The sequence below is a fragment of the Anguilla rostrata genome, chromosome 8 (assembly GCF_018555375.3).
Source record: "Anguilla rostrata isolate EN2019 chromosome 8, ASM1855537v3, whole genome shotgun sequence".
Lineage (NCBI taxonomy): Eukaryota > Metazoa > Chordata > Actinopteri > Anguilliformes > Anguillidae > Anguilla > Anguilla rostrata.
In genome coordinates this window covers 55,160,692-55,180,327 of record NC_057940.1, presented here as the reverse complement: position 1 = coordinate 55,180,327, position 19,636 = coordinate 55,160,692, and the positions used below count along the sequence as shown (strand labels likewise).

The window sequence follows — 19,636 nt, the reverse complement described above, 5'->3', positions numbered from 1 at the left end:
TACAAGTTTAGGAAAGGCTATGAAAAAACAATTAACTCAGCTTAATAAACAGGTTGTATATTTAGTTGGTAATAAAAGGTTAATAAGCAGGGAAAAGTATTTATACAGGACACCCCTACATTCAGCAGGTGAACCACCCCGCAGTCCTGTTTATCAGCCAGCAGAGGGCGCCATAACACAAGCTGCTCGGTGATAAATGGCCGCTGGTGAAGGGCATCTTTTATGTCGACCGCAAGCGTTCACCCAGCACCCATAAACGCACACGCTCTGAGACTGCACTGGGATACGTTCCTACTCGCACGAGGGGGAGGGGCTTACTTGCACAGGGGGGCGGGGCTTACCTGGTCCGAACGGCTGCAGGAACCAGGTGCGTCCCGCGCGGCCGGCCTGGTTGCCGGTGGGCTGGGTGGGGCTGGCGGCGCGGATGGTCTTGACGTCGGCCTCGTTGACCCCGGCGGTGGGGATCTCTAGGACGGGGATGAGCGTGCACTGCTCCAGGAGCCCGTCCGAGCTCATCACCTCCGTGTAGCCCTCCGCGCACCCGCACACGCCGACCTGCAGGGGGCAGTCACACACACACACACACATTACACTGCTGCATCTCAGCATGCTGCGCTACAGCACGTGAGCAGTAGCTAGCATTTAGCCTTATATGGCGTGAGGTCATGTGATTAGAGTGCTCTTAACTGAACATTCTAATGCTGATGTCACAATCACTGCTTGCAACTGAAAGCAACGGAGTTCTAGAAAACTGACTTGGAATTTTGAATTCCAAAAAAAAAACTCACGCGCTCTCTCACCTCTGTGCAGACGGATCGTGGCTTATCGCAGGCTGGGTCACATGACCTGTCTGACAGGGGCTTGATGGACAGGGGGCATCCGCCTGTGAGAGAGCAGAGGAGGACCAATCAGGATGCATATAAAACATGAAGGTGGGAAAGTGGACCAATCAGGACACGTAAAACACAAAAAGCAAAAGCAGACCAATCAGGTTGTGCAAGTGGGACAATCAGGTTATTTCAAATGTAAAGATATAATCCATATAATGACCTAACAAAATGTTTAACAATGTATAACAATGTGTAATGTATAATAATGCTTAATATTTCTTAATACTTTTAGGCACACAGTTGTGCTCCTATTCCTATTGCTGAACTCGTGTGCTTCTGCTCTCCTTCATGCAGGAGAGGCTCACAGTTCCCCGTGAGGATTAAAGGACTCCTCTCCCAGGCGCTGGAGTTAATTAAGCAGGAAGGGCCGTGGCGTAAGTAAGAGCTCGTTCCGTTCTGAAGACATCCCGCTCACACACAAGCTTCCTCTCCACGCTCTCAAGGAGCAGCGCTGCACTTTCACAACTTTTGTTTTGCATGAAAGGAACTCGAAGCGCTCGCTCCAGAAAGTTTCAGATCATTAAATCCCCCCGAAATAAACCCTGTGTTTTGCAGGGGGATGAAGAGCCTGGGAGAGTACACACTGTTGCATATTTATAGGCTCTTGTCCTGTGCCACGGCTCCACAGCGGGAGCAGACGCGGTCCAAATCGCGCGCGGATTATCGCTTTTCTCTGGCGGGTTTTTCTGTGGAACGGCGGGGGACGGCGGCGATGGCGGAAGCGTGCGAGAGCGCGCGGGCGAGCGGGTACCTGTGACGTTCAGCCCGTCGGAACGCTGGCACCACACCTGGCGGGCGTGGCCTTTCCACTCTGCGGCCATCCAGGTGTACTCAAAGCACTGACCGTCTGGGGGGAGGGGGGAAATAGAGAAAAGGGGGGGAGGGAGGGAGGAGGTAGACAGAGAGAGAGAGGGAGGGGGGGAGAGGAGAGGGGGAGGGGGAGAGACAGAGGGAGAGGGGAGAGAGAGAGAGAGAGGGAGGGAGGGAGAGAGAGAGAGACTAGCCAATCAACACCTTGCAAGACAGCACAAAGCCAGTGATATATTGTTGCTATCATCATCATAATCATTTTCAGGGCTATGCTTTGAGAAGTGAATATTATTATTATTATTATTATTTTTTAAACGATCAAATGATTGGCTGAGTGAGTCGTGCGGTGACCTCTGACCTGTGCAGGGGCGGGACTCCCACTCCTGCTGGGGACACTGGGGAAGGCTGTGGGGCTCCTGGGCGATGGCGGGGCGGGACCTCACCTGGACCGCCCCCAGGCCCAAATCCACCCCTTTCACACAGCTCTGCTCACAGCTGCTCCACCCACTCCACTCCGCCAGGTAACAGTCGCCTGGGAAACAGGGACAGACATTACCCACAATGCACCAGGGTCTTCAGATCATCTCAGATTCGCATGCATGTCCTGACAAAGGTCAAAGGTCACATGTCTCTCTATGATAAATACCTGCTGTCATTTGAGGACAGAAACAGAAGTGACTCAGAAGAACTTCCAGGTCAGCTCGGGAACAGAGATAAAGCAGGTGGCTCCAGGTGTGTGTACCTGTGCAGGTGCGTGTTACCTGAGCAGGTGTGTTACCTGTGCAGGTGCGTGTTACCTGAGCAAGTGTGTGCACCTGTGCAGGTGCGTGTTACCTGAGCAGGTGTGTTACCTGTGCAGGTGTGTGTACCTGAGCAGGTGTGTTACCTGAGCAGGTGTGTGTACCTGAATAGGTGTATGTCACCTGAGTAGGTGTGTGCACCTGTGCAGGTGCATGTTACCTGAGCAGGTGTGTTACCTGTGCAGGTGTGTGTACCTGAATAGGTGTGTTACCTGTGCAGGTGTGTGTACCTGAATAGGTGTATGTCACCTGAGTAGGTGTTTGTTACTCAGGAATGTTCACCTTGCAGGTGGCAGGTGTGTGTTATCTGGACAGGTGTGTGTTACCTGGACAGGTGTGTGTTACCTGTGCAGGTGTGTGTACCTGAGCAGGCATGTTACCTGTGCAGGTGTGTGTACCTGAATAGGTGTATGTCACCTGAGTAGGTGTTTGTTACTGGGGAATGTTCCCCTTGCAGGTGGCAGGTGTGTGTTACCTGGACAGGGCACAGTGCAGGCCTCCTCCAGGGCGCCTCGGTTGTCTCCATCCTGCAGGGGGTCCGCTCCCCCACACAGCTCCTCCTCCACCACACTGCCCTCATCGTCACGGGAACCGTCAAACACCACACACGACACGTTCCTCACACGCACTCCTTCTCCACAGCCAGCGTCCTGCAGAACACACACACGCGTTATACCACACACGTTATACCACACACACACACGCGTTATACCACACACACACACACACACATTACACCACACACACACACGTTATACCACACACACACACGTTATACCACACACACACACACGCGTTATACACCACACACACACACACACACACACACGCACATGCACACACAGACATTATACCACACATGCACACTTACACACACCTCTGCTCTGACTGCACTACGCTAAACTGCTCTGATTCAGCCCTGATTCTGCTCTGATTCTGCTCTGATTCTGCTCTGATTCAGTCCTGATCCTGAGATGATTCAGCTTTACTTCTGTTCTGATTCAGCTCTGATTCAGCTCTTATTCTGCTGTAAATCTGCTGTTTATTGCTTCGCCAGTATTGCTGAACCTTGAGCAGTTTCTCTTATGAAGCCCATCTGAGTTAGAATCAGTGTTTCAGGCATTTGTGTGTTTGTTGGTTGGGTAACAGCGAGCAGGAGTGTCCGGGGCAGGACAGGTGGCTGATGGGTAAATGCAGTCGGCGTTCACCTCGGCTCCACACTCGGACCAGGTGCTGTAGCGCCACCTGTAGCAGGGCCTGACGGGACAGGGCTTCCACTGCTCCATCTGGGCGGGGCAGGGCCTCCCGTCCCCCTGGGACGCCTGGGTCACCGAGCGCCGCCGCCACATTCTCCCTGCAGGGGGAACCAATCACATTCAGCAGAGCCCAGACATTAACCAATCACATTCAGCAGAGCCCAGACATTAACCAATCACATTCAGCAGAGCCCAGACATTAACCAATCACATTCAGCAGAGCCCGGCCATTAACCCATCACATTCAGCAGAGCCTGTCCATTAGTCAATCACATTTAACAAAGCCTGACCATTAACCAATCACATTCAACAGAGCCCGGACATTAGCCAATCGCATTTCGTTACAACAGTCAGTGTACAGAAAAGAGGCTGGTTTGGCAACAGTAGAGTGAACATGGTGGTGGGCACTGTCTCACACACACACACACACTTTACATAAACAAACGTGCAGAAGAACATAACTACATTCACGTATTCGCTTGTTCAGAGATACACAGAGATTAGAATGGTTTGTTCAGATTACTCAGGCTGAGTGCGCACACAGCAAACGGCGTTCATCAGGTCATATCGACAGACACCACCCCCCCCCGTCCCAGCCCCAAACTATAACCGCACGAGTGCACACGAAAGCCCGTCCAAGCAATAACGCGAAAACCACAGGAGCGGAATCACTCAAAGGCTTAAAGAGAGCTGAAGAGGCTCTCCTCCGCTCCGATTTCCGCTAAAAGGTCGCTAACAGTCATCACCAAACACTTCTGGTACGTGCCATTATATTCAGAACCGGGAGGCTGGATACAGTCGCTTATTCGTTCAGGAAAGTGCTTGTGTGTGGCCTAGCCCGCAGTACCATGCACACGGCACCAGGGGGCAGCGTAGCGTCATATAAAATCAGATATAAATGAAGGCAGCGCTGTAAGAGGTCGTCCTGACACCGCATATTACAGCAGCAGCCGGATGATTTCATTTCCTTTCCCCTCAGGGAGGAGAAGCTGCAGGTAAAGATTCAATTTCCTCCCATCCAGCCCTGCTGCTGTCCGACTAACGTGATCTTCCGAAAACGCAACGCCGCGTTGGCGCCTCTCAACTCGCCAGAGCTTCTTCTGCGCACCTGAAACCGTCCTGAATGTTCACTCACTGAGCATCTTCTCTTCCCCCCCCGCCACCCCCCCCCCCCCTTGAAATTGAGCTGAGTCAGAGATGATGTGATGTTTTAGTAAGAGGCCAGAAGCATCAGAACAAGCCTGGCAGTGAGGAACTCTTTTCATGTTTTAGAGCTGGGGTCCCCAGACTTATCCAGAAAGGGCCAGTGTGGGTGCACACACCTGATCCTGATTCTACTAATCAAGGTGCTTAGCAATGACTCTAGTGATTGATTAGTAGAATCAGGTGTGTGCACCCACACTGGCCCTTTCTGGACAAGACTGGGGACCCCAGCTCTAAAACATGAAAAGCACCTCATTAAGAAAAATTAAAAGCTTGTTAAAATTCTAGGATTGCACAGTTGAGGTTGGAATGAGAACCAGGGGCCACCAAGGTTCAAGTTTGAGAACCACTGATGTATATTCTCCACACTGTCTGATAAAAGTTATCCTATTGGTTGAAAAAAAGGAAATATTAGGAAACAACCATCAATCTGGCAACCCCCAGAATCCTCCCCTGAGGAGGGATTTCTCAAGACCAGGCAGGTGGGAGGGGCCAACAGAATACAGTCAGGGAAGGCGAGCTGTCAATCACAGCACTGAATAAATAATTGACGCCTTTCATGAATCACACATCCCCCCTATATTAGGGGGTCTGTCACGGGCCGAGGTGAGGCTTGCCCAGCAGCTGAAGTGTTTGATTAGAGACGCTCCTGCGCTGGAGAGGGGAAGGGGGACAGGACGTCCCGTCTGCTGTGATTATTTCCCCCCGGTCCCTCTATGCACACAGCGACCCAGCGTGCTCTGAGCAAACGGCCCGATTATAAAGAGAGAGGAGAGAAGAGAGGGAAAGAAGAAAGGAGGAGAAGGGAAAGCAGCTCCAGCTAATGAGCAAGGCTAAATCACAGCGCACTCCAAGGCTCGGCTCTCAAGACAACGAGACCTGTCAGTCACACAGGTGAGTAGTCACAGAGCCTACCTGGGACAGGGGCGTCCCAGGGAGAGGAGCACTCGGGACCAGGGACGACCAATCAGGGGAAAGCTGCAACAGTGGCAGTAGGAAAACTCCACCAGGGGCAGAGTGAGTTCACAAGCCACCTGCAGACCGCAGGTGAGGAGAGGGGACAGGACGACCTCAGGCTGGCGTGATCCCAAACTGAGTTCACACCACCTCAACCCAGCTGAAAGAGAGAGGGGGTCTGTAAGGCCCCGTCTGGACCCAAACTACCCCCCGCCCCCCCCAGCTGAGAGAGAGAGGGGATCTGTTAGGCCCCATCTGGACCCAAACTACCCCCCCGCCCCCCCCAGCTGAAAGAGAAGGGGGTCTGTAGGCCCGTCTGGCCCAAACTACCCCCCCCCCCAACTGAAAGAGAAGGGGGGTCTGTTAAGGCCCTGTCTGGACCCAAACTACCCCGCCCCCACTGAAAGGAGGGGGCGTAGCCCGTCTGCCCCACCCCCCCCCCCAACTGAAAGAGAAGGGGGTCTGTAGGCCCTGTCTGGACCCAAACTACCCCCGCCCCCCAACTGAAGAGAAGGGGGTCTGTAAGGCCCTGTCTGGTCCCAAACTACCCCCGCCCCCCCCCCAACTGAAAGAGAAGGGGGGTCTGTAAGGCCCTGTCTGGTCCCAAACTACCCCCCGCCGCCCCCACACCAAAGCCTCCCCCCTTGCTGGCTTTTTCATTTCTCATTACCCACAATCCCCTGTTTCTGCACAGAGGAGTAGACTGGCTCTCTGCTGCTTCCAGCCAAATGCTCAGGACGCCCCCCTGGGGCGGGGCGGGGGGGGGGGGGGGGGGTCAACTCCCCCGAAATCTGGGGTTAATGGGGGGTTTAGTCCTGCTGGAGAGCCAAATTACTTTTACTCTGCGAGGGGCAAATTACCCCTGAACCTGCAGGGTAGTGTGTGTGTGTGTGTGTGTGTGTGTGTGTGTGTGTGTGTGTGTGTGTGTGTGTGTGTGTGTGTGTGTGTGTGTGTGTGTGTGTGTGTGTGTGTGTGTGGTCGTGTGTGTGTGTGTGTGTGTGTGTGTGTGTGTGTGTGAGTGTGTGTGTCTGTGTGAGTGTATGTGTCTGTGTGTCTGTGTGGGTGTGTGTGTGTGTGTGTGTGTGTTTGTCCGTGTGTCTGTGCGCGCCTGTGTGTGTGTATGTGTGAGAGAGTGCATGTGTGTGTGTTTGTCTGTGTGCTGTGCGCGTCTGTGTGTGTGTGTTGTGTGAGTGTATGTGTGTCCGTGTGGGTGTGTGTGTGTGTGTGTGTGTGTGTGCGCGCGCCTGTGTGTGTGTGTCATGTGTCTGAGTGCATGTGTGTGTGTTTGCCTGTGTGCCTGTGCGTGTCTGTCTGTGTGTGTGTGTGAGCATGACCATTCACTCATCTCCTAATTGAATCGCAACTGATGTTCTCACTAAAGAATGAAATTAAATACAGGCTTCGGAAATGGACATGAGAAAAATACTGAGGACATGACCTTGGTGTTCTGAGTGGTAGTTACAGCCCTTTGCTTTTGTGTGTGTGTGTGTGTGTGTGTGTGTGTGTGTGTGTGTGTGCGTGTGCGTGTGAGTTTAAATGAAACTGTATGTGTGTGTGGGTGCATGCATGTCCAAGGAGAGATAATTTGTCACACACACTCATTTATCACACACTCTCTCTCTCACACACACACATTATCATACACACGCGCACACACACACACACGCACAGCACACACACACACACTCTCTCTCACACACACACACACACACACATTATCACACGCACACACACGCACACACACCCACACTCTCTCTCACACACACACACACACACACACACATTATCACACACACACACGCACACACACACACACTCTCTCTCACACACACACACACATTATCACACACACGCACGCACACGCACACTATTACATGCACGCACACACACACACACACACATGCACACACACTATCACACACACACACACTATCAAACACACACACACACTCCTCACCTCCTCGCAGTACTTGAGGTCCACAGACTTGCCGTCGCTGCGCACGCAGTCCAGCATGCGCGTCCTGATGCCCCGCCCACACACGGCTCTCTCGCTCAGCTGACAGGTGCTCCAGTCTGTGGGGGGGGGGGGGGGCGAGGTGGGATGGAGGGGAGTTTGGGGGCGGAGCCAGGCGCAGGGGACACGTTTGTATCCAGAGAATTTCAGGCAGAAAAAGAAAAAACAAAGATTGAGCCATTGTGTAAAAAAGATGCAGCACAGTACACAGTACACTCAGGGATGAAACATGAGGATGTTAGATAAGGACAGATCACCACAGCGGTCAGCCAGCAGGGCTTCGAGAAAGCCCCAGAGAGCCATAGAAACTGAGAGCAGACCTCCTCAAATCTCCCAGCACATTAAATGCCTTTCCCATTAATCCCTCCCCTCTCTCTCTCACAGGGTATCTGTGACACCCGCACACTGGAGAGAGGGAGAGAGAGAGAGAGATGACCTCATCCTGGCCCCGCCCCCTACTCTCTCTCAAACACACACTCTGTGTAATGACCTCATCTTGTCCCTCGTGTGTTATCTGTGATGTTATAGTTTTACCTGTGATGTTGTAGGAGGATTTTTACCAGTAATGTTGTGGGTTTACCTGTGATGTTGTAGGAGTAGATTTACCTGTGATGTTGTGGGTTTACCTGTGATGTTGTAGGAGTAGTTTTACCTGTGATGTTGTGGGTTTACCTGTGATGTTGTAGGAGTAGTTTTACCTGTGATGTTGTGGGTTTACCTGTGATGTTGTAGGAGTAGATTTACCTACGATGTTGTGGGTTTACCTGTGATGTTGTAGGAATAGTTTTACCTGTGATGTTGTGGATTTACCTGTGATGTTGTAGGAATAGTTTTACCTGTGATGTTGTGGGTTTACCTGTGATGTTGTAGGAGCATTTTTACCAGTAATGTTGTGGGTTTACCTGTGATGTTGTAGGAATAGTTTTACCTGTGATGTTGTGGGTTTACCTGTGATGTTGTAGGAGTAGTGGTAGCAGTTGGTGTTGAGGTTGCAGGGCTCCGTTTCGGTGGAGGGGGGGCACAGTTTCCCCTCTCCCGGCAGGCGTATGGGGGTCGCTGTTCGCACCCGAGTCCCGTTCCCGCTGCAGGGCTGAGAGAGGTACGCGTCAGCTTCCACACACAGCCAGCTCAATCCAACACAGGCAAACGGCTAACGCCGTGGTGATAAGATGGACGAATACATACCGTCAAACACAACCCAACACAGCCAAAGACAGTCAAACATGACCCAACACAGTCCAAGGCAATCCAACACAGCTGAACATAACCCAAAACAACCCAAACACAAACCAACACAGTCTGAGGCAATCCAACACATCCAAACGTAACCCAAAACAACTCAAACACAACCAAAGACAATCAAACACAAACCAACACAGTCTGAGGCAATCCAACGCATCCAACGCAGCCAAACATAACCCAAAACAAACCAAACAGTCAAAGAGAGCCCAAAACAGTCAAACACAGCCAAACACAGTCAAATATAACCCAAAACAACCCAAACACAGCCAAAGAGAGCCCAACACAGTCAAACAGCCCAACACAGTCAGGTTCCCCACTGTGGAATGTACCAGATAGCTGTACTCTTATCCTTCTCTGTCTCTCTGCTCACAGTGGAAAGTATAATCATTTTTAACACATATACAGTTGCTCAGTTTCCCAGCAGAGTAGGGGGGTGAGGGTGGGGGAGGGCAGGGGGTGCAATTACAAGGACCCCCCCACAGAGTAGAAAAACCCGCCAACCCCCCCAGTAACACTTTCATTCACAGAGCTCAGACACAGGGAGCCAATTAGAGCGACCCCCCTTGGTGTGCCTTCCCCCCCGGTGTACCCCCCCACCCCCCAGTGCGCCCCCCCGGTGCCACCCCTTTGCACAGACAGACTGAAGCAAGGGGAGGGGCTGACACCCCACTGAGCCCCCACAGGCCTCTGCACCTGCCTGGAAATGATCTGTGAACCAATCACAACATCACACAGCTTTAAACTGCCTCTCTCTCTCTCTCCCTCCTATCTCTATCTCTTTCTCTGTCTCTTCCTCTCTCTCTCCCTCCCTCCTCCTATATGTCTTTCTTTCCCTCTCTCTTTCCCTCTCCCTTTCCCTCCATACATATCTTTCTTGGTCTCTTTCTCCCTCTTTCTCTCTCTGGTTGGTAGTAATTAGTAGTGGTTAGTAATGGTCAGTAGTGGTTAGTAATGGTTGGTAGCAGTAGGCAGTGGTTGGTAATGGTTGGCAGCAGTAGGCAGTGGTTGGTAATGGTTGGCAGCAGTAGGCAGTGGTTGGTAATGGTTGGCAGCAGTAGGCAGTGGTTGGTAATGGTTGGCAGCAGTAGGCAGTGGTTGGTAATGGTTGGCAGCAGTAGGCAGTGGTTGGTAATGGTTGGCAGCAGTAGGCAGTGGTTGGTAACGGTTGGCAGCAGTAGGCAGTGGTTGGTAATGGTCGGTAGCAGTAGGCAGTGGTTGGTAATGGTTGGCAGCATTAGGCAGTGGTTGGTAATGGTTGGCAGCAGTAGGCAGTGGTTGGTAATGGTTGGCAGCATTAGGCAGTGGTTAGTAATGGTTGGCAGCAGTAGGCAGTGGTTGGCAGCATCAGGCTGTGGTTGGTAATGGTTGGCAGCAGCAGGCTGTGGTTGGTAATGGTTGGCAGCAGTAGGCAGTGGTGGGTAATGGTTGGCAGCAGTAGGCAGAGGTTGGTTAGCTACTCTAAGTTTTTCGGAGGGCATTACCGGGGTACAGGGGGACCAGGACCCCCAGTCTGACAGGACGCAGTCCTCTGGACAGGGCAGGTGGCTCTCACGAGCTCCCAGCGGCATCTCCTCCGGATCGCACAGGTAATCATCTACCGGGTCACCTGGACCATCCACTGTGTTCTGCACACACCTGCGGTGGAGAGAGAGAGAGAGAGAGAGAGAGAGAGAGTGTGTGTGTGAGTAAACAAAATGAGATTACACACATTTCGCAGACACTTATGTGCAGACAGAATTACAAGCTAAGAGAACATTTAAGTGCATCCAATTGAGTTACATGAGCAACAGGGAGAGACCTGCATATCCTGTGCCCCCCCACCCCCACCCCCACCCCCCATGGGACTGCTTCCTGCACTGATCATTTCTAACCCGACACAAGAGGGGCGTGCCTCTGTATATGGGATGGGACGGGGCAGGATGGGCGTGGCTGTGAGTGTGGGATGGGCGTGGCAGTGTACGGGACGGGCGTGGCTCATACCGGACTTTCCGTGTCTGCACTCCCTCTCCGCAGTTCTCCTTCAGGTCCACGTTGCTCACCTTCCACGAGCTCCAGGGCTCAGCCACCCACACGTACTGACTGCAGTCACTGACACACGGAACCACCTCATACACCTGTGTGCACAACAGAATATACCACTATACTCATATACCAGCCACAGAATACACCATTATACTAAAAAACCACCCACAGAATATACCATTATACTCATATACCAGCCACGGAATATACCATTATACTCATATACCACCCACAGAATATACCATTATACATATGGAACCACCTCATACACCTGCATGCACAACAGAATATACCATTATACTCATATACCAGCCACAGGATATACCATTATACTCATATACCACCTACAGAATTTACCATTATACTCATATACCACCCACAGAATATACCATTATACTCATATACCAGCCACAGAATACACCATCACACACACAATCTAAATATACCATTACACACACATACCACCTACTGTACATAATACACCATTACACTCATATACCAACTGCAGAATATACCCTTATACACACATCACTGCCACAGAACATCATTACACACATGGAACCACCTCAAACACCTGCATGCACAACACATAATACACCATTGTACTCATATACCACCTACAGAATACACCATTATACACACGACACCCACACAATATACCATTACATACACAAAGCACATACAGAATATACCATTATACTCATATACCAACTCCAGAATATACCATTATACACACACTGCATGCAGAATACACCATCATAGACACATACCAGACAGAATATGCCATTACATACATACCACCCAAGGAATATACCATTATACACATACGAGCCATAGACTATACCATTACACACATAGTACCCACATAATATATCACAACACACATATGCCACCTACAGAATATGCCATATCACATATACTACCAAGAGAATATAACCCCACACATATACCACCTACATAATACAACATTAAACATGCACACACACGCACAGTGAATATTATTCATATGCAGTTACACAGGCGTGCATGCATTATTATTGCTGTTTGGTTATGAGAGTTGGCAGATCATGACAGTTAGAAAGGACAGGAATGCAGGAGAGAGAAGGCTTTTCCTCATCCTGTCTCCAGGCGGCAAGCAGGCATGTGAACTAACAAATTCAGCGAATTCATCAACACCGATGCAGGAGGTGATGGTTTTTAATCTTCAAATGTGCTAAAATCATGCACTAAAACATGCACTAAAACATGCAAAAACACCCCCCAAGAAACCAAGAACTGTCATCAGGTATGAAGAGCACCCTCACCTGGGCCTGCAGAGAGAATGACATCACGTATCCCATGATGCAAGGGGGCAGGGGGGAACACCAATTGTTGGTTAGAGGAACCCAAAATGAACAGTCTCTGAATATGCACTGACATAGAAGTAGCAGATCGGGCTGTTATTTTAGCTGAAATTAAACTGAGAAACAAGCTAATTTCACTCTAAATGCTTTAAACTCAAATCCATATGAAAAGCACAGATAAATCACCAAAATAATTAAGTTCTTACTCAGATTTGGCGGTATTTGTGAAACATAATTAAGAGCATTACTTAGCTTCCGGAATTTGGCAGGAGGGAAGTTAGCAAGGCAAAAAGCAACATGAGAAAACTAGCCCAGCACTTGACCTGATCCGAACAGTTGCATCCTTCAGACAGAATGGTGATGTCATAGAAGAGACAGCCACGGTTGCCATAGAATTGTAGCAACAATGAGGACTCAGAACAGATCAGCTGGTGCCAGCCAATGAGGACTCAGAACAGATCAGCTGGTGCCGGCCAATGAGGACTCAGAACAGATCAGCTGGTGCCGGCCAATGAGGACTCAGAACAGATCAGCTGGTGCCGGCCAATGAGGACTCAGAACAGATCAGCTGGTGCCGGCCAATGAGGACTCAGAACAGATCAGCTGGTGCCGGCCAATGAGGACTCAGAACAGATCAGCTGGTGCCGGCCAATGAGGACTCAGAACAGATCAGCTGGTGCCGGCCAATGAGGACTCAGAGCAGATCAGCTGGTGCCAAGCAATGAGGACTCAGAGCAGATCAGCTGGTGCCGGCCAATGAGGACTCAGAACAGATCAGCTGGTGCCGGCCAATGAGGACTCAGAACAGATCAGCTGGTGCCAGGCAATGAGGACTCAGAACAGATCAGCATGTGGCACAAAGATGTATCGGTGACTTGGCCTGTCCAATCAGGGGCTCAAATTAATTTCGAAACCCTGAGTTGGCACAAGGACCAGGAGACCCTTGGCTCCCGGTTCAGCAGCGATTCAGATTTTTTCATAAACAATATTTCTCAGATGATGCGACGGGGGATTGGATAAGAGAGGCAGGGATCACCTGAAAATACTTCACTCGTAAAAAAAGAAAAAGTCAAGTTTAAGGATCCACAGCCTGCCCACAGTAATCAGTTTACAGGGAGAGCTGCAGTGTGTGATTCTGCTCATCAAATTATAACCCTTGGAAGTGGCCAGTTGGCATACAGCTCCAGTGGCTTCTATCTGCTCAACATTACCATCACCACCCCCCTGCTTTGTAACACAACCCTGCAAAATATCAAAGTATTAAAATTCGGAACGGAATTGGACAGCCCGCAACCAACACAGCATAACAATTCCAAACCTTCCATTATTTATGATCTGGGGTAAAAACGGATAAATGACAAACACATACTCACAACTCCGAAGATCATAACAGACTCTTAATGCAGTGCGTTACATCGACGTCGCTGCCTTCATTCTCGCCCATTAATTAAGTATTAAATCACCCGTCTGTCTCTCAATGCGCTGCGATACGGGTCACTGGAACGCAGTCCCTCGAGCGCTTACGATGCCATGTTCTCAGCTGCTTTCTCTTTGCAGTCGGACGTGTTCGTGTCACCACAGCCGCGCCCGTTTGCTTTTTAATATGACGCACCGGCAGAGGAACTGAGCTCAGTTATACTTCCTGGTTGAGCAAGGGACCAATCGAAATCCAGAGTGGTCGCTTAGCGGCTACCGCTCCCCTGGCTGACCTGGTCGAGTTTGGGGCCAGCGCTCACCTGGCTGACCTGGTCGAGTTTGGGGCCAGCGCTCACCTGGCTGACGTGGTCGAGTTTGGGGCACGGTGGAGTTTGGGGCACGGTCGAGTTTGGGGCCAGTGCTCACCTGGCTGAGGTGGTCGAGTTTGGGGCCAGTGCTCACCTGGCTGAGGTGGTCGAGTTTGGGGCCAGCGCTCACCTGGCTGACCTGGTCGAGTTTGGGGCCAGCGCTCACCTGGCTGAGGTGGTCGAGTTTGGGGCCAGTGCTCACCTGGCTGAGGTGGTCGAGTTTGGGGCACGGTCGGCCGCCGTTGTAGGGTTTCTCCCGGAGCCACTTGGACCGGACTTTGACACCGCTGCCGCAGGACTTGCTGCAGCGCGACCAGTTGGACCACTCACTGAGCTTGCAGTCCGACGGGCAGGGGATCACACAGGCCTCCTCAATATAACCTGGGGGGGAGGGAGGAGAGAGTTTACACTCACTGAGCTTACAGTCTGAAGGACAAGGGATCATACAGGCCTATGTAACCTGAGAGAGAGAGAGAGAGAGAGAGATAGAAGGAGAGAGGGGGACAGAGAGACAGAAAGAGAGACAGCGCAAGAGCAGGGAGAAACAGAGAAAGTGGGTGTGTGAGAGAGAGAGAGACAAAGAGACAGCAAAACAGTCAAAGAGACAGAGAGAGGGAGAGGAGATGGGAAAGGAGAGAGAGGAGAGATAGTTTCATTTATAATTGCATTGGAAATATTGTTCTGTGCAATCGTGCCAAGAAGGCATTATTGAAATGAAACTGCGATAAAGAGGGGAGGGGAGGAATAGAGAGAGAGAGGAAAGCAGAAACAGAGAGAAGAGAGGAAAAGGAAGGGGAAGGACGGATGGGGTGAGGGTAAACCGAGAGAAAGAACTGAGGAGAGACACAAAGAAACTGAGAGGGGGAGGGGAGAGAAACAAAAATGTGGAGAGAGGGAAAGATAGAGAAGAAACTGTAGGGAGAGGAAGAAATGAGCCAGAAGAGATCCTCTGAATTTTAGAGATGAACAGAATGCTTAAAAAAAGAGCACAGATGCAGAGGTCACTTCCTCTGATCGCCTCTGCGATGACACACTCATTAGCAAAACTAGAAGCTGAGGTTTTCAGCATCCTTTCAGCACAATAGCACTAAAATGAGTGGCGTAATGATGCAGGGAAAAGGCCATTATAAACAGGAAGCAGATGCTGGTCCCCGGGGTCACAGACTGACCAATCAGGTGAGCGGGACTGCGACCTCTCATTCAGCAAACAGCTCTTTAAATCTTCTGGTTTGGAGAGAAGCCGAGGCAGGACAGAATGAGCAGTCGGCCACCCAGAGGCGTCACTCCCGTTTCACAAACAGGACATCGCGGTCTACCCACAATGCCCTCTGCCTCTCACGAACAAGCACTTGACGTTCTAAAGGCCACACGGACAGAAAAAAAACACCACTTTCTTACCCAGTAAGGAGAAAAACAACATTTCAGACCGTTTCGGCACCATCCAGAAACCGTGTGAAATGCCAACTTGGCGGTTTATTCGATACGCCTTCAGCTCGGGGTGCTGGTGGCGCTGCAGGCTGTAGCCAGGGATGCGTTTGAGACGCGCCGTGTTTTTGGCGGGAAACGCGCTTGCGGTGCGCGGCTGACAAACAGCAAGCTCAGCACGTCCGCCCCGCCCACCGCCGTCCGCTCATTAACCGCGGGAAAACACCACGGAGACGCCGCCACTGACCCCCACGGTCGCCCCCGGCAACGCGTCACTCACAGTGCGGCTCGGGGAGGAAGGGGTGGGGGGAGGGGGGGATCTCCCGCTTAGCAATCGAGATGAGCGAGGGGTGAGAGAGAGAGAGAGAGAGAGTGAGAGAAAGACTGAGGAAAAGAAAAAGAGAAAGCAAAGCAGTGTGTTTTCCTCCTCCTACAAGACCCCATTTGTTCTGAATGAGTCACATATACTAGTGTGTGTGTGTGTGTGTGTGTGTGTGTGTGTGTGTGTAATTACACTATAATAATATATAGCAGAAACAGGTGCGTGTAATGCCAGTGTAATTACAATGTAATAACACAGAGTAAGTATGGGTGTGCGTAATACATGTGTAATTACACTATAACACATAGCAGGGACAGGTGTGCGTACTACCTCTGTAATTACACTACAATAACATACAAGGTGTGAAGGTGTGTAATACCTGAGTAATTATAGGGTAATCACACAGCAGGAACAGGTGTGCGTAATTCCTGTGTAATTACACTATAACAACACACAGCAGGCACAGGTGTGTGTAATACATGTTCAATTACACAGTAACCACACACAGTAGACACGAGAGTGTGTAATACCACTATAATATGTAATTGCACCATAATAACATACAATACAACCTGTGTAATTACAGTAATAACTCACGTGTGTGTGATACGTGTATAATTGCAGTTGACCCCAGGTGACCCCCAGGTGACCCCCGGTGACCCCCCCCCGGCTCACCGTGGCTGCTGCACCGCGCGGTCTCCACCAGCCGCTGGTCCTGGTTGTAGCAGGCCATGGCCTGGTAGCGGTAGCCCTGGCCGCACTCCTTGACGTCGCCCTGCACCCTCATGCCCAGCATGCCCTCCACGCGGCCGGGCTCGGGCAGCACGCAGTCGGACCAGTTGCCCACGGGCTGGGCGCTGTGCTTGTCGCACGGGCAGTAGCGAGTCTCGCTCAGCGGGTAGGCCTGCGTGTTCCTGCACTGCTCCCTCTTCTTACTCTTACCTGCCACGGGGAGGGGGGGGGCGGCAGCCAATCACAGCTCTGAGCCTGACTCCGTTATGACATCACAATGGTCACACTCATAGGGGGAAGGTGCAAGTTCAACTCTAACCCTAGTCTATTCTAATGATGTCATAATCGCCACTCTCACCACAGTGCTCTGACCACACCCCCTGGTGACATCACTGTTGCTACTCATACCGGGGAATCAGTTGAGTTCTAACCTCACCTCCCTGATGGCATCACAACTGCGATAGACTACATCATGACACAGTTACTTCAGTATGCTAGTAATGTGTAGTTGTCCGTAAATGCACATTACTAAGTGCCCTGCCAGTCTCGTGTGGGCGTGGGCGTGGTCCTTACCCACGAGCGCCCTCTTGCGCGTGCGGACGCCCCCGCAGTCGGAGGAGCAGGAGGAGAACTTGGACCAGGCGGTGAGCTGGCAGTGGTCCTGGCACGGGAGCTGGCAGGGCTGGGTGACGGGGGGCATGGGGGGGGCCAGCTTCAGACACTCCCTGATATCGGCCTGTCCCCCGTCCTGCTTCCGACAGGACACCGCTGCACAGAGAGCGCGGACGCACGGTCACACAGATGTTTCAAACGCGCTTACAAACGGAGACATCAAATTTAAGGGGACAGGCAGGCACAGTACAGTTACATTAAATAGAAGCCAAAGATCTGCAGAGGCCGTAACTCAAGCAGCCACTGTGCAGAGTTCCGTTGATGACATCACAATGGGAGGCCAAGCCGATGACATCATTACCTCGGGTTTGCAGACCTGGTCCACAGCTCTCCTGTGCTCCAGGGCTGCCCTGCCTGATCGCCCACGGCAACAGCTGGCACCGCCGCCACTTGTGTGTCTTCCACCTACACGCGCACACACACACAGACACACACATTCAGTTAACACTAAAACAGAAATCAGCCCAACCTGCAGCTGCTCTGTCCGAACAGGTGATGGGCACGCTATCGATCGATGGAGCGATAGGCAGGCGAACACAGTTACACACACAGGTGTGGCTGCAGGTGTCTCAGGTACTCACCTGTACCCCTGGCACACAGACGGAGCCTCGCACTCCCTCTCCTGGGACAGAACCTCGGGGCAGTCCAGTCCCCCATTGGCCGGCAGCTGGATGATGATGCGTTTCCTGCTTTGCTTCTTCTTCGTGCTGCTACCTGGGTGAGAAGACATCACAAACACGCAGGTGACTATTTATCCCAGTTTGGGATGCCTTGTGTGTGTGCATGTGTGTGTTTGTGTGTGTGCAACTTACATTTTGCCAGATTTTTTGCCAGACATCCATAACCTAATTAAGCGTATTAGATTTCAGTGAAATGTAGTAACCCTTCTGCAGATTCCTTGTGAAGTGTCAGTGAAAAACATTTCTAACAAAAATAGTCTTTTGGTTCAATGTCACTGCAGGAGTGTCCAAAGCAGGGGTGCTCCAGTCCTGGAGGATTGGTCTGCGTACTGGTCTTTATTCCAACCAGTTACCACTTAGCTTTAGTTTTTCAGACAACTCTATAATCTATACTGGTTCACTCCTCTATTTGACCACAGCAAAATCTTTAGAATACTCAGTTTGTCGCTGAATCTGATAGTTATACAAATGTCAGGACAAGATATGTTTGAGCTAATGAAATAATTAAGAGCAGAAGTTGGCACAAAACCCTGAAACAGATCGACCGTTGGTGTGCACCCCTGGCATAAAGGGCTTAAGCATGTCAAATAATAACCAGACCCAGGTCTGTTCAGTCTCTTTATTGGCTGAGAGGCAACAGGGATTGATAAGGAGCCATCTTCCAATCAGACAGAGACAGTGTAACGAAAGAAAGTGTCCATATCGATCCAATCCCTGCCCACTTCAGCCTTTACAGGAAGTGTGCGGTTATATCACTCTGGACCAATCAGGGACTGGGAAGCCATGACACACAGAAACACACACACACACACACTTAAATGATTCTGTTGATTGTAATATTTTTTGTGTCTTACTTCCTATTTTCACCATTTATTTTTTTTCCAGTGGTGACATGCCAATGACAAAAATGAACTTTAACTTCATTTTCTATTGGGAATCATGAAAACTTAGCCAACTTCATGTGTGAGTGTTTATTTCAAAACCACAGCATATCTAACATGTTAAGATGGAGCCGTTTATATTTTAGACATCATTTTTATTTTCGAGGGGCCACTGAAACTCAAACTCTCTCTGCTAAGGGGCGATTCACGCAAAAACACTTTTGGCACAATTCACAGCAAAAGTAACTCCAAAGCAAAACAAAGGGGGTGAAAGCAGACAAAGCGGACCCAGAAATGGAAAATAATTGGCGGTATGATCCTTCAGTCTTGGACCACAGAGACTTTGAGCTACTGTTACCCACTGCAGTCACGTGGGACGGGCTCAAAGTCCGCGATCAAAACGATCAGACGCTCCGAGCTCTCAGACAGTCGAGCTCGGCGCCAGAGCCAAACCGATTGGCCAGAGAACCGGTCTCCGATTGGCCAGAGAACCGGTCTCCGATTGGCCAGAGAACCGGTCTCCGATTGGCCAGAGAACCGGTCTCCAATTGGCCAGAGAACCGGTCGATTCGTCGCTCCGATTGGCGAGAACCCGTCTCCGAT

General features: G+C 50.9%; 1 protein-coding gene and 1 long non-coding RNA gene across 2 annotated transcripts in view; both read right to left on the bottom strand.

Annotated features, from left to right (window-relative positions):
* The window catches only part of LOC135262146 (uncharacterized), a 78,523-nt gene that overhangs the window by 6,978 nt on the left and 51,909 nt on the right, over positions 1-19,636 (bottom strand). The window lies entirely within an intron of this gene.
* Positions 1-19,636, bottom strand: part of LOC135262140 (thrombospondin type-1 domain-containing protein 7A-like) — a 67,298-nt gene that overhangs the window by 4,160 nt on the left and 43,502 nt on the right. The window contains exons 10-25 of the mRNA XM_064349028.1: positions 18,054-18,186; positions 17,774-17,877; positions 17,374-17,568; positions 16,744-17,010; positions 14,524-14,702; positions 11,153-11,286; positions 10,654-10,807; positions 8,879-9,020; positions 7,811-7,989; positions 7,236-7,264; positions 3,709-3,868; positions 2,976-3,150; positions 2,059-2,232; positions 1,642-1,737; positions 801-883; positions 342-555 (exon numbers count right to left, since the gene is read on the bottom strand). Coding sequence (XP_064205098.1) covers positions 342-555; positions 801-883; positions 1,642-1,737; positions 2,059-2,232; positions 2,976-3,150; positions 3,709-3,868; positions 7,236-7,264; positions 7,811-7,989; positions 8,879-9,020; positions 10,654-10,807; positions 11,153-11,286; positions 14,524-14,702; positions 16,744-17,010; positions 17,374-17,568; positions 17,774-17,877; positions 18,054-18,186 — 2,418 coding nt within the window. The remainder of the gene's footprint in view (positions 1-341; positions 556-800; positions 884-1,641; positions 1,738-2,058; positions 2,233-2,975; positions 3,151-3,708; positions 3,869-7,235; positions 7,265-7,810; positions 7,990-8,878; positions 9,021-10,653; positions 10,808-11,152; positions 11,287-14,523; positions 14,703-16,743; positions 17,011-17,373; positions 17,569-17,773; positions 17,878-18,053; positions 18,187-19,636) is intronic.